Source organism: Neolamprologus multifasciatus, chromosome 14 (genome assembly GCF_963576455.1).
Source record: "Neolamprologus multifasciatus chromosome 14, fNeoMul1.2, whole genome shotgun sequence".
Lineage (NCBI taxonomy): Eukaryota > Metazoa > Chordata > Actinopteri > Cichliformes > Cichlidae > Neolamprologus > Neolamprologus multifasciatus.
The window spans coordinates 7,949,965-7,976,854 of record NC_140452.1 but is presented as its reverse complement, the minus strand read 5'-3'; the positions used below and the strand labels follow the sequence as shown (position 1 = coordinate 7,976,854).

General features: G+C 42.2%; 1 protein-coding gene across 2 annotated transcripts in view; it reads left to right on the top strand.

Annotated features, from left to right (window-relative positions):
• The first annotated feature begins 8,588 nt into the window (after positions 1-8,588).
• LOC146503479 (CD166 antigen homolog) overlaps positions 8,589-26,890 on the top strand; it is a 53,188-nt gene continuing 34,886 nt past the window's right edge. For both annotated transcript variants that reach the window (XM_085130368.1, XM_085130367.1), the window contains exon 1: positions 8,589-8,898. In XM_085130368.1, coding sequence (XP_084986494.1) covers positions 8,838-8,898 — 61 coding nt within the window. In that variant the 5' untranslated portion in view covers positions 8,589-8,837. The remainder of the gene's footprint in view (positions 8,899-26,890) is intronic.

Sequence of the window (26,890 nt, the reverse complement as noted above, 5' to 3'; positions counted from 1 at the left end):
TTACATGGCTGCATTGGTTAGCGTGACACGCTAAGTCTAGCTAGAAAAGGTTGAAAGAAATGAAACATTCTGAACTGACCTTTGGTGTTTAGAATGTCAATTCCTCTTTGTCATGTTGCTCAGAGTTTTGTCTCAGACTAAATAGGTTTCACAAGATTGTCCATATGTTGTGAGAGAAGAGAAAGATACTTTCTGAGTGATTTTCAAAAGCTGTTTTGTATGTTGAATGATCATTTGGAACCCCTTTTCCAACAACTAGGTTCACATTTTGTCTCAGGACAGGTGTACAGTTTGCTAGTACTGGGTTGGATCTCCTTTTGCCTTCAGACTGGCATAAATATTTGAGGCATAGATTCAACAAGGTGCTGAAAACATTCCCCAGGGAGTTTGGTTCATATTGAAATGATAGCAGATTTGCAAATTTCTTGGCTCCACGTCTATGATGCAAATCTCCCGCTTCACCACATCCCAAAGGTGCCCTATTGGATTGAGATCTAGTGACTGTAGAGACCATCTGAGTACAGGGAACTCATTCAAATAAGCAGTTTGAGATGTTTTTGAGCTTTGTGGCACAGCTTGTTATCCTGCTGGAAGCAGCTATCAGAATAATGTGGTCATAAACACATGCAGCAACAATATTCATTCATTCATATTCATTTGTTACTAAGGGGTCCAAAGTTTGCCAAGAAGATATCCTCTACTACCACCACCAGCAGGCGCTTGAATTCTTGATACAAGGCAGGAAGGATCCGTGCGTTCATGCTGTTCAGGCAAAATCTTGACCCTACCATCCAAATGTCACAGCAGAAATCGAGACTCATTAAATCACGTAACATTCCTCCGATCTTCTATTATCCAATTTTGATGAGCCCATGCATATCATAGTTTCTTGCTCGTACCTGACAGGTGTGGCACCCATTGTGTTCTTCTGCTAGCCATCTGCTTCAATGTTTGTCATGTTGTTCATTCAGATATGCTGTCCTGCACGCCCTGCTCGTAACGACAGGTTATTTGAGAAACTATTGTCTTCCTCCAACTTCAAAGCACAATGGCCTTTCTCCTCTGACCTCTGAACCAACAAGGCATTTTTGCTCAGAGAACTTCTCAGTGGATATTTTCTATGCCTTTTCAGATCACGCTCTGTAAACCCAGTAGACCAGCAGTTTCTTAACTACTCACACCAGCCCATCTGGCACCACTTCAACAGCTCATCTTTACCTGCCATGTGATCGGCAGATATTTGTGTTAAAAAGCAGTTGACGAGTTAAAATAAATAAAGTCTATGCATATATGATTGTTGTATCCTGTTTATGCTTAAAGCTTCTGAGCTTTGAATGTGTATTAAAGGCGAATAAGGAACCAGTACCATCTCACATCATCATTTCAGTTTTATAGCCTATAAAGGTAAATAGGCTCCTCAGATACTCGCCAGGATGGCTAAACCTCTCTGGGTTTCTGTCACATTTATGGGGACATGTAAGGTGCCGTTATGTAAAATGTTTTCCTCTGTTCATTAATACTGGAACTTGAGTGGAAACACTTCCTCGTTGTCAGATCTTTGGCCATAGATTATCAAGTGTTTTCAGTTTTCTTCCATTTGTTGTTTGTATTTGAATGAAATCCTAACTGGGAGCTTGCTTAGGCTACACATGCTGCGCTAATGTGGTATTTGCCAGAAGTGTGTTAAATAAACTTGCAAACAAACATATACAGCGACAACAATCAGCAAAGACAGCAAGTTTTTGCCACAAGTGAACATTAAAGTTCCCAAACTCTCTAAACCTCATGTGGTGACACATTTTCAAGCAGCCAAATAGGAGCAGGATTATTCTAATGTATGTAAAGCTCGGAAACAAAGCATGCAGACCTCAGTCTCCGAAAGCAGGAGGTCTTGTTTTTCTACATTGCACAAATTTCGGTGAAATCTCCGCAGTCCTTCCTCTCAGACCATACAAATGGCAACAGCTGATTCTGTTGTTGCAGGGGGGAAAAAAAAGTTCTTTTATATTTGATTACTTTGTCATCCGTTTGATATTCTTGACATGCCCTTTTCACTCCAATATATCAGGAGATGGTATCTTTCTTCGGCTGGTATCTACCCCTTGTGCTTTAAAGATTAACTGCTGAATAGAATGTCAGCCTGCTTTCACCACAATGCTGCTTAGAAAAATAAGGAAAAGTCAGCAGCAAATGACAGCGCACAACAAATTGTTCAAATAACTTAGAGATCCCCGTATGTCGATGAATTAAAATTTTTTAAATTGACTTAACATGACTTATCTGTTGTTTAAGAGTTAATTTCATGGAGCATTTGGGTGTTGCATGTCATTACAAGAACGTGGCAGAATATGTATTCCAGAAATATTCTGTGCCGCATTAGAGAGGTATAACAAGAGTATGCCAATTGTGTTTATTCTGAGTTGTTTTTCAAAGCATCAGCCTGCAGCAGGCGGCATTTAAGTACCGCCGATTCCGCCGGCAACGAGCCGCCATTAACTGACAAACCAACAAATAGTTTCAGGCTCAGGTGAGAAATAAACAATACTGACAGCTGACAGATGCCTGAGTTGTAGCAGACCAGCCTACACCTTCATGAATAATTTCTCTGCCTTTCATGTTGCCAATGAATAACATTTAGGCATTCACAGCCAGGTAATTTGGGAAACAGACGCAACACAGCAGCCAAATCTGCCAGACTGGGTCAAATATATCACATACCAGCAGCTGCATCCACCACAGAAAGCAGGCAGACACAGACTGTGAATGTCTCCACCTGTAGTACATCTGAACTCTATTTTTTCCCTCAGCTCTTGCTGTAATTGATTCTCCCTCACATGTATCAGCCACATTTTCTCGGGTTGTTTTTTTTTTCTTCTTTTTTTTTTTATATGGATTTTTACATTAACTATATATCTACAAAAATCTCAATCAGTGCTACTTCGCTTATTCTTTTTGGCCTCCTTAAAATTGCACGAAATTACAGGAGTTTTCAGGAATTTTCCCCTCTTCATTAAGACTTTGCCTTTTGAAATCTTCATATGAATATTAGTGCGCGTGCCTTCATCTAAATGTCAGGAAAAGGCAAATAGCAAAGTGTGCGCAATTTCCTCTTTAGAAGACCTGTGCTGTGATCATCATATCAGACAGCAGAAACTTTTCAGAGCTCTCATTTAATACCCTAAGGAACCTCACTTTTGTGCTCTTTAAAACGGCATTTTGTCATTCCTGTAGCATCTTCCCATCAGGCCACAGGCGTTTAGAGATCTATTCTTTCACCAAGCACAATGAGGAATTTGTCTCGGTGAATTTGCACCGACATCCAAGACAGTTCCACAATACAGGATTAACCAGCTAAAGGCAGCATAAAGACCTCACGCATGATAGCAAGACAAGCAGATTCATGTAGACTATGAAAAGTGTATTAAAACGTTCGTAACACGGTATCCAGCAAATAATGTGTCAGGTAGTGTGTCTTGGCTATAGGTGGCCAAAATCATTCAGTTTCTCCTGTGTGTTTAAAAGCTTCAAATCCAGCATCGTGGGTGTTTTAAAGGCACATTTAAGCTTCTAATGTGTTCAGAAATGCTTTTTGAGTCATTCATGGAGAGACTAGTTTTTCACTATAATGATGTTTTGATGCACTTGGTACCACAGTGCCCACCCTCCACTTGCTGCTTTTGCTCCTTTTCAGACCACTGCTCTACTGCTATTTATAGATTTGACAAAACAAAGTGAAACAACATGAATGCCAAACCATTAAAGGCAAGGAAAGAGTCACTTATGTAGAAGCTAAAGGCACTGAGGGAGCAGTCAGAAATGTGGGCAGGCTTGAAGTAGTCGCTTGCTTTATAACTTTTAGCATTTATTTAAATTTTTTTATTTTTATCAGTATTTTTATATTGATAACAAGACAAATGACCAGGTTCTGCAGTTCCCCTTTATCTTCTTTAGCATCTGTTGTCTTCTGGCACCGTGCTTTGGACTGAAAGTTGTTGGTGGAGACCCAGCTGGAGAAAAAAATTACTGCAGCGTTGAACTTGAGAGAGCATATTTCTCCTGTTTTGGCTTCCCTTCATTGGCTTCCTGTTAAATCCAGAATTGAATTCAAAATCCTGCTCCTCACATACAAGGTCTTAAATAATCAGGCCCCATCTTATCTTAATGACCTTGTAGTACCATATCACCCTATTAGAGCACTTCGCTCCCGCTCTGCAGGCCTACTTGTTGCTCCTAGAGTATTTAAAAGTAGAATGGGAGGCAGAGCCTTCAGTTTTCAGGCCCTCTTCTGTGGAACCAGCTTCCAGTTTGGATTCGGGAGACAGACACTATCTCTACTTTTAAGATTAGGCTTAAAACTTTCCTTTTTGCTAAAGCATATAGTTAGGGCTGGACCAGGTGACCCTGAATCCTCCCTTAGTTATGCTGCAATAGACGTAGGCTGCCGGGGGATTCCCATGATGCATTGAGTTTTTCCTTTCCAGTCACCTTTCTCGCTCACTATGTATTAATAGACCTCTCTGTATTGAATCATATCTGTTATTAATCTCTGTCTCTCTTCCACAGCATGTCTTTTATCCTGTCTTCCTTCTCTCACCCCAACCGGTCGCAGCAGATGGCCGCCCCTCCCTGAGCCTGGTTCTGCCGGAGGTTTCTTCCTGTTAAAAGGGAGTTTTTCCTTCCCACTGTCGCCAAAGTGCTTGCTCATAGGGGGTCATATGATTGTTGGGTTTTTCTCTGTATCTATGAAGCGCCTTGAGGCGACTTTTGTTGTGATTTGGCGCTATATAAATAAAATTGAATTGAATTGAATTGAACTTGTATTTGCTGGGTGGACAAAATATGACTCCATTAAATGATAAAAATATGCCTTAACTGTTAATTGTGAAACTAAGCAACAGGTTACCAGCATGTTCACGGGATCATAATAGGTACTAATCTGTAGGTGTTGTTTTCACAGTTTGTTGTGCAGCTTTTTACATCCGGTTGCACGAATACGCGATCATTACCTCGAGCTTACAGTAACCACGGGCAGGCAACAGGGTTTATTAACTGCCGCTGCACATGAAACTCTTTGCAGAGATATATGAAAAAGAATGAACAGAAATATTTTGTAAAGCCTGCAGACGCTGTTGCAAAAACTGTTGCCCTTTTAAAGCACAAGAAAAATAACATAAGACGTGATTTGTCCTCCATCATTTGTTTTACAGTCACCGTCAAGAAGTTGTTTCTATTGATTGGATTTAATAAGAGTGAGGCATGGATGGCATGAGGAGCTCAAACAAAGAGATCCATTCTCCTTTTCTTCGTGTAAATGTGAGGATTAGTTGGGGGGAAAAGTTAGGCTCTGCAGAGAACAATGAAATCAATAAAACACAGACTCCTCACAGAAAGAGAGGTAACTCTGCATCGACTACGGGCTGCTCACACACTCAATCAGATTAACTAATGAAGCAATTATTGATCCAAAGTGGGGATGTTGGCTGGCGCAGGACTAGCCATTAAGTGGATCTTCCCCTCCCTTGGCTATACTGAAAATGTCAGGGTCACTGTGTTTGCTTCTTGACACAGTTTACTGAAGCCCAATCTGTAGGAAACCAATCACTCGTCTGCCTCCCACCGGCGGTTCTGAAAGGGGCCGACGCCTCCACGGGATGGAGGAGAAATTAGATTTTCAGCAAAATTTGGAGAAGAGCCAAATTAACCCACTCCATATTAGCTCCTTAAACTGGGTGGGGGGGTGGGGGGGGGTAATGAAGGAACGCAAAAGAGAAGTGACTACTGCGGGGCTGTAAATGAGTGGGATCCTGTTCAGTCTGCAAATCGAGCCGCGCCGCCAGTTCAGGTTACTGCTGTTGCCACTGCTCTGACAAAGCTGAAGTTAATTATTTTTATACTTGAAACAAACCTATGATAATTAGTGCGTATCTACAACACGAGCGAGCACGGGAAGCGAATAAATGAATAAAGAAAGAAAGAAAGAAAGATCATCTGTCTGCCGTATCCCTGAATGTCAGAAATGTGTACTTTCATTGCCTGAGTCCATAGCAACACAAGGTTGTTTGTTTCCATGCTCATAGCAGGAGCTGTGTCACAAGATGTCTCACAAGATGTCAAAATAGGAGCGCTCATTCTTTCATCAAATAAAAGACAGCAGGAGCTGGTACAGTTCCTCCAGTATGACATGATATATTGTAATTCATTATTCTGTGTGTAATCTCTTTCTCCAGTCATGGGGACTGACTGAAAATGCTCTCCTGTGAATACAAAATCAACCTGAGCTTCAGCTGCATTTATTCCGCCGAAAAGGAAAAAGCATGACGTGAAGTTTTAGCACAGCGTTCGCACAAGTTTTCTTCCACTGTTTAGTCCTTGAGCAGCCTCACCTGAAATCCTAATTATGACCAACATGTTATTGTTTGTAATTGAACACAACGCTCCAGGCTTGGTCATCAGTCAGTCTCATTCACTTTCAGTCACACAGAAAAAAGCAAATAGTTCTCTCTCTCTTATTTTTTTTTCCCCCCTTCTCTCGGCGCACTGAGGCAGGAAAAATATTGCTTTGCGGTTAACTTCTAATCAAATTGCATTAGGTTTTCACAGCCTGTGCCCTCACTCCATTTGCACAAGCCATCACAGACCTACATGAATTTCGCACCCAGGGTGAGGAATACTTACTTCTTCACCCCCAGTAGATTCCTGTTAACCCAACACACACTGGGCACACACATACACACACATTTTGCGATCAGACGAGCATGATCATGCAGTTACAGCACAGCAGTAAATCATTTTATTTGCAGCGAGTGTGGTTTTAATGACATTTCACATGCTCTCGTGTTATTTTTACCTGCTTCTGAAATGGACTCGCTGGAACTGCCATTGTTATATCAGTTTTAGAGCGTTGCACTTACACAGAAAACAACCCTCATCTATAATCACGTCCTATTTGTCATCACACGGAAACCACGACACGCTATGCAAGTGAATGCAGACGACTGCTAACACGACACAGAGCAGGATTCGACTGCCAGCGATGGGAAGTAAAAAGCAATCTGAAGCTCTTACATTAATTCTAAGTGTTATATAGCCATTAAATGGATATTCATCATGCCGGCATTGCCATTCATTGAGATCTATGAAATTATTGAAAATTTAACAGATGACAAAAGGACTGTATAATTAATTAAGGCTTAATTATGTATGGATGGAAAGGAATGGAACATCCTCATTATAATTAACCTTGGATGCACATCCTATAGGCTGCTTCCTCATAAATCTTCTGCTTTTTTTGGGGAGGTGTTTTTTTGCCTGTGAGGCACAAAGCTGTGTGACGCTCTGTGGTGTTTTCTGCATGAAACAAGTCTAAGGCGGGGGCTGATTGAAAATATACCTCAGCATGTGTGCGTGTGCATCTCTAAGTGTGTGAAAGTTCATGTTGGATGCAGCAAACGGGAGAAAGTAACAAGTACTCAAGCACTCTGTTAAAGTGCAACTTTGAGATTCTGGCATTTTCCATCATCGCAGACTCTTAGTGCATTTCTTATGGATATCTTACTTGGAGGCAGTAATGTGATGGCTGTACATTCAAGCTGCCATGAGCATTCAGAGTCCTCGCTGTGATAAGCTCGTCAAATGTCACTGCTGTCAATTAAAAATAAAATCAAACAACAGAAAATGATCTAAAAAAGCAGCTTTGCATATCTAATAATGGCAGGTTATATTTTTGACAAGAGGAATGTGCTTGTCCAGTTTATCCAGAACGATGAAAACATTAAAAAACTTTTTCTAATGATTATTTTTGTGATAAGTGACAGCTAAAATAAATGGGCGAGTATCAAAATTAAACTAATTTGCTAGTATCGGGCGACAGATCAGTCGTTTAAAAGCAGAAAAGTTCAGCTTTCCCCGGTCCCCATCTTTTTCCCTATTAAGCTTTTGATTCACCGTAAACTGTTTTGGATCCATTGATTGGACCAAAACTAGAAGAAGTGAAAATGTCACCTTGGCATTTCTCATGTTTGATAAACCAGCTGGTTGATTGATTGATTCGCTGAGAAAACAGCCCACTCCTAATAAACTGCTAAATAATACATAAGTTGAAAGCTGGGTGAGTTTAAAATGCAGGTGGGTGTTTGTGTACTTTTTGAAAAAGTCTGAGGTGCTGCTTGACTGAAGGGTTCCCTTTGTGTGTGTGTGTGTGTGTGTGTGTGTGTGCGTGAGTGTGAGTGTGTGCAGTCAGGATGGTGGTGACTGTTGGAAAGAGAGAGAATGGGTGGGAGGGTTTGAGGGAAATAGGAGTTTCAGATGAGAGAAGGAGGGTGAGGGGTGGGGGGGGTGCAAGGGGAGACATGAGGGGGGTCTTAAAGAAAGAGCTGGGGTGGGGTGCACTTGTGTGTGGGAGGAGGTGAAGGAGGAGGAGGCAGAGGAGGAGGGGAGGGAGGATGTTGCTGGAGGGGAAGGGAGGAAGTGGTGGTGGGAGGGTGGTTGGCTCAGGAGGGGAAGGTGGAGTGGGTGGAAAGAGGGAGAAGGGATTGGGGGGGGTAGCTCTGGGGCGGAGCTGCAGACAGTATCCCCCGCCCTCGCGCTCGTCCGCGAGCCCCTCACAATTACCTGTTCCACCAGAACTGACGCGAGCGCGAGTTGGCGAGCACATGCCACGCTGGAACAAGAGCCAAAAAGAAGTGAAACTGCGGCTGTGCAGCACCAGGCTCCCGAGGACGATTTAAATCAATCCACCAAAAAAACACGCAAAAGAAAAAAACTCAAACCAAACTGTGTGTTTGTTTTTTAAACAAACCTCTGGAAGAGCCCACTGAGGATCTGTGAAACTCGCAAGGATGCACTTGTTGTCCGCCGGCTACGCGTCTGCCCTCCTCCTCATCGCGCTTCTCAGCCAAGGTAAGCTATTGTCTCACCGAGCGGGCGGCTGTGGCGCTGGAAGCCGCAGGTACGAGGGGAAAGTCCCGTACCTGCAGCACGCAGGTGCCTCCAAAACTTCAGCCCGGGCTTATCGATCACATTCCCGGGGAGAGAAGGAAACGGGAATGTGGGTGTTTCGTAGTTATAAGTTAGTAGCCTGCAGTACAGTTTTATGTAGTAGCATGTGATTCACCAGGCTACTAACACCTACCCTAAGAAAAGAAACTAAATGGGCTTCCTATAAGCCACAAACTTCGTGACCTCCTCTCTCCATTGTGTTAAATTCTGAACAACTTAAGTATGTAATCTGTTTAAAAAAAAAAATTACTAAGTAGTTTCCTAAAACTCCTCACCTCGAGGTAAAACTGTCCTCTGCATGCAGATCATGTCTTTAAAAGTGACTTTTCTTCTCTATAAACTGCCCATTGTGAGGTGGTCATCCTCACCCAGTGTTAACATGTGCTCAAGCCATGATGTCATAACCACCACCATGTCTCATTCTTTTATGTGCCTGTGTGTGTGCTCTGTTAACAGGGCTGCTGAGCAGAATGATGCTGGCTCACATCCTGTATGATTTATTTTAATTATGGACTGTCTGTTAGGTGGAGGGAAGCACTTCTGACAGGCTCCTTCTAGTAATTACACTGGGATGTGGGCAGTTGTAATGGCTTGCACAAGTGATTAAGTTTTAGCAGAGAAATTTGGAACTTTCTGTGTGATTTCAGTGCAGCTGTTGTGCTTTCAGTGTTTTTTTTTAAGCTGGATTTTCATGATTTCGCTATTCTCTCCCTCAAGGTGATGAAACCATGACAAAGAATGAGTCTTTTTTTGAGAACGTGCTCTTGATGTTGGGCGTGGTATGTAGTGTGCTTGTAGATTTCCATACAGTCTCCTCTGTCACGCCAACAGGTAGCAGCGCCATGTGTTGGTGTCACTCAGCCAGGCCATAGGCAAATCCATAGGCTTTCAAGTGCTTCCTTGGGTAGGAAAGGGGCGGAGTGGCTCATATCACCCTGCTCCCCTTCACCTCGTCACACAACGGTGGCGCCTGTTGTCGTAAATTATCACCATACAGCACCTATCAGTCAAGCTCAGGTGGTTTGTTTGAGAGGAAACGAATGGGCTTTTTAAAGGGTTTTTACACGGCCGTGCCGCTGCAGTGCCGTGTGCTCAGAGCACTGGAGGAGAGTGCTCTGAGTGGGTAATGAGGGCAGACTTTACGGTTGTCCACGCTTCTGCGTATTTACACATGTGGCCTCAAGTGATGGTGAAAACATGTGTGTTTGCTCAGACCACAGTTGGCGAGAAGGAGAGAGGGCAAAAGGTGAAGCGAAACTTGTCCGGTTTTCTTTTGCCAATTTGCTCAGTGTGAGCAGAATCTGCCTGAAGGTGTTTATTGAGTTTTGGATTTGCAATAAAAATTGCATCAATACTTGTAATGAAAAAACAAGCCTGTGTTTTATTATGTTTGCTTCGCTGAAGGCCGAGCCATGGCTGCTACCAGACACAACAGAAGGGGGGGAAGAGAGAGAGAGTCCTGAATTAGTCCTGGAACAAATATTCCAGAAAGATGCATCTGTTTTTTGTTCACCGCCTTGTCTCCACCCTTCCCCCACCACCACCGCCGCCACCCTCCTCACCTCCCCTCCTGAACAGACAGACAGTGCTCCGTGCCACAGCTGGTATTACTTGTCAGGCAAGTGGGGCTCTCCCCCCTTTTTTTTTTTTTTTTTTTTTGCTAATGGACTAATCTGTTGAGGGATGGGTGAGGGGGTGAAGGGGTCACCCAATTTCACCGGAGATGGGTTCACTCTCCTTTCTTTCATCTCTAACTAGGTTGCGTCAGGACTTGTCTCCTGAACGTTTTGATGTTAATTCCTGAGGAAAGAAAAAAAAAGAAAGCAGCTTTAATTGTATGTTTGAGTTACGCGTAAGATTTTGTACAAGTGTTCATTTGGGCGCTTGTGCACGTCTCATCTTGTTTATAGGCGGCTTCCTCTCGATGTTTGAAGACTGCTTGTGGTAGTTTCTCCTTTGAAAAGAGATTTCTTTGTGACTTGGAAAGTATTGTATTCCTTCATGCAAAATTCAGATGCATTGAAGGGAAGGACGACAACTCAAGCGAATCATGGCTTTGAATAGAAATCCCGCATCTGCACTTCACTTGCTGTCAATTTGAGGCCTAATCTCTTCGAGTGGCTGAGGCATTTGTTGATCAAAATCTGGAAATGGCCACGTTTTTGCAAATGTAGAGAACATAATCCCATTCTGTAATCAAAGTAGAGCAAATGCATGGGAAAGGAAGACAATCTGCTAAATTTAAATGCCTAATTTGGTCCATCAAATAGGAGTAATCTGACTGGCAACATCTTAAGCCAATAAAGGGAGCAAACCTTCCATTCATCCATAAGATATCTCACTTATTATAATAGGAATGCTTCAAATAGTCCCAAAAGAGATATCTATAAGTTATTATCCTGCTGGATGCTTAACCCGTATTTGGTGTCTCATAATGTCTCTCAAAAGGACTCTCAGTCATATGTGTGGAGCCAAAGTGTGAAGTGGAATCTTTTCTGGTATCACACAGTTAGTGCTCCTGTGTTTCGGATGAAAAAGACCATTTTATTGAGTATAAAGTGAAGCAGATGCTATTACTCACCCAAGAAGCACAAAGCAAGTGAGATATAAGAAAGAGACAGATGTTCACACAAGAGACTTAGGTTTCTGTGCGCTTGTTTGTGTGCATCATGTGCTCCTCGGGTCTCTGTCAGAATAAGAAGTGGAAGTTTGAGCAGCAGGCAGAGCTGCTGCTGCTGATGGAGAGAAGGGGAAAAAAAACAAAACAAAAGGGCTCCTCAAACAAGAGAGGGCCGTTTAGACAGGCGAGGTCATACTGTAAATTAGAGCCGCATTATGGTGGAGAGGCCAGTGTCACTTCCCAACGGGGGGTGCAGAATTCCTAACAGCGCCCCTGGCAGCAGGCCTTTATAGCGGGGATGTGAGGATCTCGCTGGAATAAGCAGTCACAACTTTTTAAACGACGATTTAAATTCCAAAATAACTAAAAAATAAAGATGGAAGTTTTGCGTGAAACTTAAAATAACCCGGGGTTACGATGAAATTAAAGCCGTTAAGAGTCTTTGATGTGTCACGAAAGAGCAAAGAGCAGGGTTTCATTGCAAATCGTAAACTAGGAAAGCTCATATAAAAGGCGATCATTAACCTGCTCTACTTCTGTGAGAGGAAGAAAAAAAAAGAGGCTTCGGATGTTACAGTTTCTAAGAAACCAGGCCGGTGCATTAGCTTTTCCCCAGAGAAACGATGCTTATGACAAATGTGCATCCGTACCATATGGCGTGGTGCATTGAGCCTGCACACATACAGTACACCGAGAGCTTTAGTGCTCAGCGGTGCAAAAAAGAGCTCGGCTGTTTGAAGTTCTAATGTTGTGCAGTTCGATAGAAACAGTGTAATACTAATTTCTTTTTGTTCTTTGTCTGCTCTGCTCCCCTCACACAGAGGGTTGCAGCGGTACACACACACACAGAGGCGCACTCCAACCACACTCTGGTTTCTCTCGGCCCCCAGCAGGACACTGAACAGGTGGAGGAGTGCGGGGAGGAAGGGGGGTGTTTTTTTTTATGATTCCTGTTTGTGTGTACAGTTGCCGCAAGAACAGCTTGTTCCCGTCTCTAAGCTTAATAATAACTTTTTCAAATTGCAGTCCTATTATTCACTTAAAGATTTTTGCAATACTTTTAATTCCTTCTAAAATGTCATTGCCAAACCAAACTTCACCTTCAGATTAGATGTAGCGCGACAGCGTCGAGAAATATGGGCGAGTGCGTGAACATGCTGAGCTTCCTACATGTCAGAGAGAGCAATTCCCTCTCTGCTGGACTGGCCAAGCTGGGAGATGTATGAGTGGCTTTGCCTTGAGAAAATGAAAGGACTTGGGTGGCAGAAGTAATCACTCTCAGGCAATGATTCAATGAGGAAAAAGGTCTTTTGTTCGCCTGTGACAGTTTTACACAAGGGATTATCAGTAAAACAGCAGCAAGTGAATCTTAATTACACTTTGGTGATTGGCTTGCCCTACTTTCAGAGCCTGAGTGTGCAATATATTCCATTTTTATAATCTCAGCCAAAATTGCCTTTTCAGTTGTCCATTTCTTGTTCCAATTAACTGCCCAGGTTCAGAAAATTGTTTAAATTTAGCACTTTATTGACTTTTTATACATTCCGCTTTACAACTCGCATGCTTATACTGAGTGAAATAAAGTGAGAGGAGTCTTTATGATACTTTACCAGTCAGATTAATGTCTCATTTCCCCCCTTTTCTCTTCTTTGTCACTGTCGTTTAAATAATGGTTTATTTGTTATCTGAGAAGAGGCACCGCAGTTCCATTATTTCAGTTATATAGGAAGACTTAACAACATGAGCGAGCGATAACTGTGCAATGCAGTGGTGCTTCTTCCTTATTTATGCAGGAAAGCCCCCATTGATGTGCACGAAGCCACTCTTGTTTTTGGTGAACGAGGAGCGGCACCCTGAGATTGGTCCTTGGGTCGGGGACTAAAAGTGAGGTTGTTTCAGTCTTTTGTCATTGACGCATCCCTCAGCTTTCACTGGATTCCTGTGGTCTCCCACTGACTGTATTGTGACGCTGGCTCTTTTTAAACAAATGAGTGTATGATAGCAACTTCTTGCTCCCGCTGCTGTCTTTGTCATTAATATGGAACAGCACACACCCCTCAGAGAGGGCACAGAGTTGCTGCTGTCGGTCCCGGCGCTTCACATGTGCAACCTGACTGGGGGGAAGCGTCTCCCCTCCATTTGAAAAGCCTGTGGCCACACCCATCTTTAACAGGGCCTGGATCTTTGTTCAAATCCTCTATTAGCGTTATTGCTCTGTTTTAATGAATTCTTTGAGTGGCACCCCCTCTCCCATTAACTGTGATGTTAATGAGCTGACCTCGGTTTTAGGAATACCACAAAGGAACACATATATATGGGAAGCCACATGGTGGCTGCTTATGTGTCCTTTGTTTTTTTGTAGATTACATTTAATGGGCTACTTTTTCCTTATTCAAATTTATCCTGTAGGTAAAAGAAAGACAAAGCCACAGCACCACTGACAGCAGAGTCTCACCACATGGGTGCTACCAGTAGCAGGATGTCCCTCCTGCCCTTAAAAGGGGGTCAGTGAAGGACCTCTGATATTTATGCCTGCACTCTCATAAAACCTCATTGCTTCTTTATATATATACAAGAGACACTGAGCAAGATAGAAGGCTTCTGTTATATCAAACCTATATTTTTTCTTTGTCTGCAGTTCAAGGGAGCCAGACAGGTTGACACAGCTTTTGTGCTGAAGGTGAAACATTCATTCCAAGCCTCGGGCCACTAATAAAACGACACAGAGTTTTGTCTTCCCATTCATTTCTGAATCACCCTCTGTTGGCTCCAAAGCTCTTTTGCAATACTGAGAAGTTACTCTATTCATTCCGATGCTGTTTAGCAGTTTTCCAGTCATGAAACATTGCACTGCTCCCGGTTACGTTCCACCCTTGGGACTCAACAGGGAGGTTTTGTCTGCGTTTGACCTCAGTATTCACATTCTCGCCATCTTAAAAGCTGTTTCTTTGTGTTGTGCTGATGTCCACCATCCTCCCTTCATAGACTGCAGCAGCAGTCTGCAGTGCCTGAAGCTATCTTTGATTACATGCTGCTATGGCTGAACTTGTGAGGAGACAGGAGTTCCCATTCAGGGACGACTTCCTTTCACAGAGGATAGCAACAGGCTGTCTGTGATTGGAATTAAAAGCCCATCATTCTGACAGTGTTTAATATCAAACAACAGGAAAATTAAAACGACTGGCAGATCTTTCTGAGTACTAATGAGTCAATACACTGATGACTACCATGAACCTTTTATAAAAGTGTACCACATGCTTCTAAGATGAGTACCTTACTCTTTAAATGAAAGAATTTTCAGGTTGTTCTTAAAAATGGTCAGTATCTCTGTAAAGATCTTCTTTGGAGGATTTCGGCTCGCACTATTTCGTAGGGGTTAGTGGTGGCTGATACAGGCTCAAACTTATATCACGATATTTCATGAAAAATACTTCTGATGAGATAGGGAAAAATGTTGTAAATGTTTAATAAGGATGTTTTCCATCCTTCTTTTGCAGTGGGATCCTGTTATTAACTGCCCAATTCAAACTGTGAATTTACTAAAACAAGGTGCCAGCAGCAGCAGCAATATAGCAACAACATCCAGTGACACAGCATGAGTCAAATGTAGCCTAGGTAGTGTTTCTCTGGAAATTTACAGTAAAAGTATAAAATAACCTCTTAATACTCTTGTTTAACAATGACTAAAGTAATTTAACCTTGTAACTCATCAGGACCTGTACAATAGTGTCATATAATAATCTTAGGTTGACCTTTTGAACCAGCTGCTTTTCCACCGTGTCAATGCATCAGTAATTTCAATCCAGTGATTGCTTTTCCTCTCACAGGAAGAGCAGTGGAGCAGACTCATGTAGTGTCACTGAAGCAGTACAATGAGTGCTCCGGTGACACTCGGTGGAGTTATTTGTTTAGTTTTGGGTCGCTCCCCTCCTTTATAGACTGGTTTGCCTTTGATGATGTGTTTTTGCCTGGAGTGGTGAAACAGGTTTGTTGTTTCCACGTTCAACCTGATCATTTTCGCACAGTTTTTGGAAAGCACTGTGCTCTGTTCGATGATGTTGCTCAACAGCAGCGGACACATCCCTCTCGCTCTCAGACATGCCCGGGCTTTTCTCCTTGTTGTGCACACTATGAAACATAAACACATAGCTATAGCAATAAGATGTTTTTATATAATATAAAATATATATACCAGTATTACCGCGGATATGGAACAACCATATTAGGAGATGTTACCATAAGCTACTGTAGGTACCACAGGCAGTACACATACCAAGGCTGCAATTCTTCTAGAGCTGAAGGAGGCAGCATAGGTCTACAAGGTGCACACTGTCCTTACATGCTGAAGAAGGCGGAGGATAGCCACAAGCAAAGCACAACTAAACGCAGAAGTAGGTGACTAGGTGACCCAGTAAGAGATGGGTGATAGTAAAAGTAAAAACATACATGCGATGCTAACATGTTTTTCATGCCCAACGAATAAATACTTCCAATTTAGCAAAGCAGCAGCACAAGCAGATACCAGTATCCAGATTTGTTCATCCAAAAAAGTATCATTGTGTTATGTCATTCTGAGACAGCATTGCGAGCTAATGTTAATGTTAATATGATTATATTTCATAGTAATGTTAGTAGGCTACTCGGCAACCATCCTGGCACTGTTCTGGGACCTTCCCTCCTTTCCACCTGCATATGTGGAGTAGATAACAGATACAACACTGATTAAGTCAGAACCAGCTTGAACAGAGGATCTCGTATGAAATAGGGTTGAAAAGCAGTTTGCAGAGGTGTAGCAACACTGGACAGGCAACAGCAACTCAAACGGCACCTCTTAGAAGAGTTAACCAATTAGATTTTTGAATGGTATCAGCGTAACCACATCCTTATGTGGACTGATATCGAGAACTGCAGCTAAGTTTGGCTTTGCATTGCCTGAGAACTAATGTATGCTTGATGAGAAAAGTTCCAGTGCACAAAGATCCAGAAATCCTTTTAATGTTACTCTGATTTGTCAAATACACATCGAGGCTGCCACTACAATAAGCAAGCTGAAACCTGAAATAGTTTAACACTAGAAAAGTAATTAGACAAACTGAAGTAATTAGCTAAACATGAAAGATAAACATTTCAAACTGTTTACTGAAATTATATGCTGAATTATAAAAAAATAAAATAGAATAAAGGGAAATCCTAAAACATAAATCAGTCCATGAAATGAGGAGCTTGTGATTTCCCTTCTAAAGTTGAGACCTTTCATAGTATGTGTTCCAGTTGAGACTTGTATTTGGACCCCTGGGCATGCATCTCCTAATGTGCAGCTGCCTGGAAAAAGTTAGAAAAACTGTAATCCTCACACCAGATTACAGTATGTTACTCAAAACTGTTTTTTTTGTTAATGCATCTGCAATTGCAGCAATGTTTCCTGACATTCAGCTTCAATTTTTATTCATAGGAGTCAAGTGGTGGGTTTTTGCGTGGCAGCTACCCCTCAAGCGATGCTTTGGCTGATGCGTGACTTGTTGATGTGTTAGATGCTTCGTGATAAAATGCTCTGCTTTGCTGTTAAGTATTTGGCTGTTCTGCTGCCAGACCTTACGAGGAAGGTGAAGAGATGCTTGTCTGGTAATTGGATGCAGTACTTAATTTTCTAATGGGACGACTTAAGAGGTCAAGTAGCTTTGTGTTCCTGGAGAGAATTTCAAAGCATTAAATATCCCACTGGTACAGTTTAAATACATATAATTGACTTGACTTATCCTCTAAATGCTAAATTCTCTGCATGTATCACTTTTAATTTTACTGTGGCTTTGCTGTAAAGTGGTAACAATGGAAAACAGCAGGGATATTTAATAGTAAACTCCCTATTAGCTTGTTAACACTGGCCCTTGTCACATAAAAAATTGCATTACTGCTATTGCAGGCTAGCCTATAGAATGGGGATGTTGCTAAATGAGCTTTGAAGTGTGTAATTTTGAATAATGAAGATGCCAGAAACCATTACCCTGCCATTCCTGCCCTCCATCATACAAGTAGACGCTATAGAAGAGATAATACATCATTTCCTCTTATAATGATGCCAAGATCTCATTTAAATGTTCAGGGTCAAACAGCAAAAACATTTATAAAAGAAAATAAATAAAAAATTGAGAGCTGAAAATAAAAGCTAAGAATGTAGGTTTGGGATGTTTTAGTTGAAGCTGAATGGATTTTCGACTCCCTTTTCATGAAAATCTCAGGTTTGATTATCTACTTGTGAAGGACTTGCCAGAGCATGCTGATTTATAAACAGAGCCACCACCTATGGATGCGCTAAACCAAGACAACATCACAGCCAGAGTTTGTTTTTACAGGCGTATTGGTTCAGACTACAATATTTCCCAGTGGGTTTCTAATAATTGGACAACTTTGTTACCTTTCTCCTTGGGGCAGCATTTGTATAGATATCATGGTTGAATGGCTATATTTCTTTTTGTGATGTCTCTTGTGTAATGCATTTTTTCGTCACAGGTCATTACATCGCCTAATATGCATGTTCTTTATATTACCAACAACTGAAGACAGTAAAGGCCTTTTCTTTTTGTCAGCCTTTACGAAGCTTAGAAGTGCTTTAGCCCAAATACATCAACATACGTCGATGCTCATAGTAACAATACCAGCAGGTGTTTAGCACAAATAATAGTTCTTTATATACTTGTCAACACCCTTTGCTGATGTTGGCGTATTACAGAAAGGAAAGGATTCACCAAAGAGACACTACATGCACAAAAGCATTGGGCTGCACTTAATCTTTTAATTGTTTTGTGTTTTTAGCCTCATAGCCACGGGTGTATAAAATCAAGCACCTGGCCATGCAGTCTGCCTCTACAATCATTTATAAGATTGAGTCATTCGAAAGAGCTCACTGAATTCAACGATTGTACTGTAATAAGATGCCACCAACAAGTCAGTTTGTGAAATCTCTTCCCCCCATAGATATTAAGTGGTATCACTGCTAAATGGAAGCATTTAGGAACCACAGCAACTCAGGCACAAAGTGGTGCTGAGCCACATGGCGCGTAAAAGGCACCAGCGCTCTGCTGACTTCTTCTGGCATTAACATCAGAAACTGCGAGCTTCGTGGCATGGGTTTCCACGGCTGAGCAGCTTCTGCAGGTGTAGTGTGAAGGGAGCCCAGTATTTTTGTCCATATAGTGTATGAGTAATTTCCCATTTCCTGCTCAGTCAAAAGTCAAAATATATTGGCTTTAGGACCATATTAGATAGATCATTTGCATATTGGTCCATTGGAGAAGATGGTGCCATCAAAAGTTCAAGCCACCTAATAGCCTTACTGATACTTGTTCATTGGGACCAATGCAAGTACTGAGCGTTAAGAAGTAATCACTGCCTGCATGGGTATTCTTTATACATACATCCATCCATCCATTCGCTTCCGCTTATCCTTTTCAGGGTCACGGGGGGCGCTGGAGCCTATCCCAGCTGTCATAGGGCGAGAGGCGGGGTACACCCTGGACATGTCGCCAGTCTGTCGCAGGGCCAACACACAGGGACAGACAACCATTCGCACTCACATTCATTCGCACATTCACACCTAGTGACAATTTGGATTATCCAATTAACCTATCCCCACAAGCTGCATGTCTTTGGATGGTGGGAGGAAGCTGGAGTGCCCGAGGGAACCCACGCAAACACGGGGAGAACATGCAAACTCCACACAGAAAGACCCCGACCTGATGTTGGAATTGAACTCAGGACCTTCTTGCTGTGCGGCAACAGTGCTAACCATACATACAGTGTATATATATAATTGGAGTAGAAGTTACTATACAGTGGGGCAAAAAAGTATTTAGTCAGCCACCGATTGTGCAAGTTCCCCCACTTAAAATGATGACAGAGGTCAGTAATTTGCACCAGAGGTACACTTCAACTGTGAGAGACAGAATGTGAAAAAAAAATCCATGAATTCACATGGTAGGATTTGTAAAGAATTTATTCGTAAATCAGGGTGGAAAATAAGTATTTGGTCAATAACAAAAATACAACTCAATACTTTGTAACATAACCTTTGTTGGCAATAACAGAGGTCAAATGTTTACTATAGGTCTTTACCAGGTTTGCACACACAGTAGCTGGTATTTTGGCCCATTCCTCCATGCAGATCTTCTCAAGAGCAGTGATGTTTTGGGGCTGTCGCCGAGCAACATGGACTTTCAACTCCCGCCACAGATTTTCTATGGGGTTGAGGTCTGGAGACTGGCTAGGCCACTCCAGGACTTTCAAATGCTTCTTACGGAGCCACTCCTTTGTTGCCCGGGCGGTGTGTTTTGGATCATTGTCATGTTGGAAGACCCAGCCTCGTTTCATCTTCAAAGTTCTCACTGATGGAAGGAGGTTTTGGCTCAAAATCTCACGATACTTGGCCCCATTCATTCTGTCCTTAACACGGATCAGTCGTCCTGTCCCCTTGGCAGAAAAACAGCCCCATAGCATGATGTTTCCACCCCCATGCTTCACAGTAGGTATGGTGTTCTTGGGATGCAACTCAGTATTCTTCTTCCTCCAAACACGACAAGTTGAGTTTATACCAAAAAGTTCTACTTTGGTTTCATCTGACCACATGACATTCTCCCAATCCTCTGCTGTATCATCCATGTGCTCTCTGGCAAACTTCAGACGGGCCTGGACATGCACTGGCTTCAGCAGCGGAACACGTCTGGCACTGCGGGATTTGATTCCCTGCCGTTGTAGTGTGTTACTGATGGTGACCTTTGTTACTTTGGTCCCAGCTCTCTGCAGGTCATTCACCAGGTCCCCCCGTGTGGTTCTGGGATCTTTGCTCACTGTTCTCATGATCATTTTGACCCCACGGGATGAGATCTTGCGTGGAGCCCCAGATCGAGGGAGATTATCAGTGGTCTTGTATGTCTTCCATTTTCTGATGATTGCTCCCACAGTTGATTTTTTCACACCAAGCTGCTTGCCTATTGTAGATTCACTCTTCCCAGTCTGGTGCAGGTCTACAATTCTTTTCCTGGTGTCCTTCGAAAGCTCTTTGGTCTTGGCCATGGCGGCGTTTGGAGTCTGACTGGTTGAGGCTGTGGACAGGTGTCTTTTATACAGATGATGAGGTCAAACAGGTGCCATTCATACAGGTAACGAGTGGGGGACAGAAAAGCTTCTTACAGAAGACGTTACAGGTCTGTGAGAGCCAGGGATTTTCCTTGTTTGAGGTGACCAAATACTTATTTTCCACCCTGATTTACGAATAAATTCTTTACAAATCCTACCATGTGAATTCATGGATTTTTTTTTCACATTCTGTCTCTCACAGTTGAAGTGTACCTCTGGTACAAATTACTGACCTCTGTCATCATTTTAAGTGGGGGAACTTGCACAATCGGTGGCTGACTAAATACTTTTGCCCCACTGTATATTGAAGAGGATAAAAGACAGGTTCACAGGTTATTATCTTTTTTACATTGTGCATATTTCATAATTTTATTGCTTCCACACCAGCTGTCATGCTACTGCAGTATTGTAAAGACTACATATTTCACAACACCTTTTCTGAATTGTCTTCCTGGATCATGTTATGCAAACAACAGTTTAGATTGGTGCATACTGGGCAGCAGACACGCTGATGTGTAAGAGGCCAGTAGGGTTAGGGCTAGTTAGAATATGTAACACAAAATGTATTTGACAAAGATATCGTGTATGTTTGACATTAGATGGTGAAAGTCAGCAGCCTTCTCTATATATCAGGACTGAATGACGAAGCAACCTACAGACAAGCCCGGTGTTTTTGTTCAGTTTTAAATCATTTTTTGGACTTCAAGGGAAGCCTTCACCCCGAAACCTTGTTTTTGTCTGGCCGTGAAGCAGAAGCAGCACATGGCTTTGGAGATCTTTCTGAACAGTGTGTTGACTCACTTTGCTTGAAGGGGGATAGTCTGTGCACAACATTCCCATGGAGACCTTTGTTCATGAGCTCTCCAGGCCACATTGCTCATATTTTGAACACCTTTCAGTAGCAGAAGAGGTGTTGGCACATTTTTGCTTATTGACAGGGGTTTTTTTTTTTTTTTTTTTTTTGTGAAGCGGGATGTCTCGCTGCTGCCAGTACATCTCACTATCTGACAGATCTGCAGGGCTTTTTTATGCGCTTGTTTGGGATGTACCGCACAGGACAAGAAACAGAGTGAGGTTGGGTGGGAAGCACTGCAACCGTAGGGTGGATGGTTAAAAGCACTTAGCTTGATGTATAGCTTCTCCTCATGCCATGATGGAAGAAGAAAATGTAATAGCCACCGCTAATGAAATTATTATGCCTTAAAGGTCCTTTGTAACCAAGATGACTGTGACATATACTGAATTACATCAACTAAGAGCGGTTATCTCATCTCATAGAAACAAAAGGCACAAACAAAAGAATCAGATGTGGCTCGTTGTGACAGTTTTATCTTTTATGTGTCTTTAGACAACAACAAAAAAGAAGTATAACACTAATGGTGACCTTGCGTTGACAAAAGATAAAATGCATTTTGAATGTAGGTGAATTTTTTGCATATAATGCTAATCTCCAGCTTTTCACGGTCCTCCATCAAAGTGAACGTCGGTCCAGGGGTATTAAACGTGAAATCACACAGACTTGATGTGCAAGCAGGTACATAATCCTTTGTATGTATTATCTGCATTCCATGTATTCCTCCCGCTGCTCTCCGCTCTATATAGCCAGCAGAGGCTTTACGACCCCCCTAGAATCAAAACCTGAAGCAGGACACAAGTTGAAACCGTCATGCCCTCTTAATACCAACCAGGCTGTTTGGCTCATTGGAATGGGGAACGCTGCTCGCTCTGTTTCACAATGAAGGGTTAGAAGGTCAGTTCTGTCATTATGAGTGCACAACAGCATACACGACTCTTTGCCCAACTAATATAAAAGTATCAGCCTTACCGCGGCAATTACCAGAGATGAAAGCTACAAAAACCATGTGGCGAACAAATGGAAATACCTACTTGTTAATATTTTCTGTTGTTTACAGCGTAACAAGACATACATTATTGATACGGAAAAGTAGGTGGCGTGAATTAAATTCACGCAATAATAAAAGCACTGCACATACTATGCACTATTCATCATGCATTTTGAGTTGGGAAAATATTAGGCCATGCCTCATGCAGCATCTAATGAGGCACTTTAAGATCGATAAGTGGATGCATTCTTGTTTACCCATGTAGAAAAGGTATGATTCCTGGCCTGATTTGTCTCCCCTCTTCTTTTTAAATTTTTTTTTCACTGCTCCCATGAGAGGCTGTGTGTGGTTTGTTGCCAGGATGCTTCAAGAGGGGTGTGTTGTGGCAGCAGGTTTGATTGGTATCCTCAGGCACCACCTGAAACTGTAATATGGTCATACAGATGGCATAATAGTAAACACAACTGCTCCCACAGGATCAATGGGCTACAAATGTTCAAAGGATTTCCTGCTCAGGGAGGTGTGGGGGCTGGGACTGGGTGGGGCTGCTTTTAGAGGAGAGGGAGCACTTGTGGGACAGGCAGTCAGGCAGGCGGGTACTTGAACAAAAGCTGATTGCAGTTGTGTAAATAGTGGAATCTGAGGCAGCCAGCTGGGGTAATAATTCAAAATAATAATAAAAAAGATCATAATTCACTGAATTAATTACTAGAATGAGGAATGCTTTTAGTATGACTCAGTGGATGTTTCCATCTTGACCCTCCAGTTGGGCTATGTCGGTTTGCATATGTAATTTGCTGAACATGAGCTGCATTGGTGATTGTCATCATTAATATGCATCGCAATAAAAGGGCAAAAGAACCTCACATGCTCCCAGAGCCCAAAACGTTGTTTTTGTTCGATGAGCCAACACTCCAAAGCCAAAAGGATATTTATTCACAGCGAAACAAAACAGAGGGAAGTTGTGAATTGACTTAGCTGACTGGCAGAAATTTAAAAACGATCTACTTTGATAATTCATATTTAATACCAGTGCTCCCTTTTCTTTCATATTATAGTAAAATGTTGATTTTTTTTTTGACATTTCATGGACAAAACAATTGTTATAATAACAAATCTAATTAAAAAAGCATAATTTGATTGTAACAATGAGCAGTAGTTGTAGTCCTGGTTTAAGCCTTGGCCAGGGCTAAGTCACTGTTAGAAAATGTCACATCACTACTAGATGTACTGTGTATTTTCCCTTTTTTTGATTAATAAGATTGAAGAAAATGTTAAAAACTGACATTTCCAGAGCTCGAGGTGACATCTTCAGATTGCGTGTTACTCCACCAAAGATATTCGATTTACACGTACATAAAACTGAGAAAAGCAGCAAGTCCTTAACCTTCAATGCTGGAAGCAGGTTTTAACTTGACTAATCACACAGGCAGTAACTTGCCTATCAAAATTGCCAACTATTTACCACTATTGCCAACTGGTATTCACTCAATTGGCCACCTGTCCCACAACCAGCCTGGCTTCCTTTTTTCCCCCTCCGTTGCAGCATGCTGTTACTCCAGAGGACCTTTTTATGCTATTAATAAAACTGATTGCAAATGATGTTCTGCCTCCAGTCCAGACAGCAGACACTTACCCTACAAGTCAGTCCTGCTCTAGTTGGCTCAGTTGCTTGAGGCGAGCAAAGCTGGCAGGTTTATGGCCAGTATGCAAAAAAACCCCTGATACCTCCTGTCTGATGTGATACCTCTTGAAGAGACCTGGTGAAACGACGAGCACTTTGATGTCAAGAAGGTTGTTTTGAATGTGTCGGGAATATTTTAAAGCTCCCTCTTAACACCTCTCAGTGGGAAGGGGTGAAAAATCGAGGACGTTTTAAGAACTTGAGGATTCATTCCTTGCCCTTAGATTTGCAGATATCAGGTCAGACTTGTCAGTAAATTCAAAGCTCGCTCTACTCATTAATGTGAAGAGCTACTCACTGCTGCCTCCATCACTTCACCCCTTTAAAGCTTAAATCTGTTTTATTAGACTGTAAACATTTATTTAATTATGCGTGTGACTATATTTTGAAGCCTTAATTGGGCTGATTATACTTTCCCGTGAGCGCTAGAGGGGAAGAAGGGCTGTAATTTTAATGAAATGGGCTAAAAATAAAGTTTTCCAAAAGCAAGTCCTACACTCGGAGAAACCGCGTCCGCTTATTCAGGCCTCATCTCAAACGCAGGCGAAATAGCATGTAACCGTAAGAACCATGTGATCAGATACCTGTTATCACAGCTGCGATAGTTTCAGGAGTGCAGCAGGAGTTGCTGAAAATCAGCAACTGCAGATGGTGTTTTCAGGACATATGTTGCCTCTCATGTTATTTCTACTACTTAGCCACAGCGCAAACGTGGGATTCTTTACCATGCATGGGTTTCGGCACAGAACGACCAACAACTGGCAAGCAACAAGAGATTTTAAAAAAGTCTTTGGATTTGAAACGAAGCGCAACTTTAGGCCAATAAAATAGAAAGACTCTTATTAGCGTTTCAGCAAGTGCACAATTAGCCAACTTAAATTCAAAGCCTGTGTGATTAGGAGCAGAGTTGTTACGTGTGGATGCAAGCTCATCATTAGGCATGAGCGAGCAGGACAAATTCAATAATGCTTGTAGGATCCTGCAGTTTAATGAAGTTTGAAGGCTCCTTGGCATATGAGAATGTTATCACATTTAAATGGCTCAGAAATAATTAAAAACGAATGACTAGTTTCTAATCACACGTCTGAACTGCCTGGATTGAGAGTTAACAGACTTCAGTCTTGCTGCGTGCTACGCAAAAGCAACATTTGAAATAGACTCTTACATTTCTGCTGTTTTTAAATGAAAAACTGAATGTTGAACTTCACTGAATGTTGAACAGTTCGTTTTTGAGTCTTAAATGTGTTTAAATACAATTCTTTTCCTTTTTTTTAAAGGTTTTATGCTTCACTTTGACTCTACGCCTCTTCAAATGCCTTCAAGGTGTTGTCCGATCATTTCCACATGTCACAACCCTAATTAAAAGAAGCTTTATCTGTATGGCAGACAGATTCAGGTTGGAAATGGCCAGTTTTCCATTTTAATGGGTAGAAATGATACGATAATCCCTTTTGTCCGGCAAACTTGCTTGCAGGCCATGTCTATTTTTAGGAAAATGACTTTGAAAGCAGAGAGAGGAGAGAGGTTGTGCGGTGGAGGACTTTAATATCCTCACGGTGATGGAGTTTTTAAACTTCTTGCCTGAGAAACACGGTCATCGTGACAGGGTCGAGACTTGGCGATCCATTAGGGCTTCTGATAGCGTCTCCTGCTGACGGGGAACATAAAAAAAATCCAGTCTGTTCATTCACAAAGCCAGACCCTTGGGTGAGCTAATGTAAGCTCTTCCGGAAACAGAAGAATGAAGTCATTGCCAAAATGTTAGGCACCGAGTTGCATTAGGAAGGGTTAATGGATAAGTAGCAAGCGTTGAGGCCGTGCTTTGTTAATGGCCTAATGTTGCCTTTAATGGTACGTCGTTAATGGTAGTTGATGGCGGATGTTTGGAGTCAGGACGGTGAGCTCTCTTCTGATCTGCCCCAAGTCTGCCCGCAGGCAGCTCACAACCACTTCTCCCCTCGGGTCCCGTGGCCTGCGCCCCTCAAATACATAATTCACAACATAATGGATGTGATTTCTGAGTGCACTTACCACCCGTTCGCTCGAGCCCGCTGCACTCTTAAGAGCACTCCCCGCACCCATGCAGCTCATCTGCTGACGCAATTTATGACATTTTTTAAGAGGTTTTACGGACGCTCGTGTGGTCGAGTGCGTAGAGGAGAACATTTCAAAGACTAACGATCACGCCACAAGATCAATTTCTAGGCAACCTTATGGCAAGTCGTTTAGAGTGATAATCACCACTCTTGTAATGTGCTTTTATCTTTGCAATCTGCTCGCGCAGAGAAAAATGACTCTGACACTGCCAATAATGGGAGTTGTGTGTCAAAGATATGCTATATGAAAAGGTGCCTATGTTTTCCTTCATAATGTCTTTGAGCCTTCTGGAAACATTTATGTATCTTTCAACTCCCAGTACCAACAAGAACTGTCTTCTTTTTTTGTAACCCAGATATTCGTTTTGTTATAGGTCTTCACTGAAGGTTAGGAGAGCAATTTCAGCTAAATCAAAGCTGGATCATCTGCTTTGATTGTGCTGTCATTGGTGCTCGAATGAGACGGCATTTTAGAGTAACTTGATCATAATTAATTTAAATATATGACAATGCTTCTCTT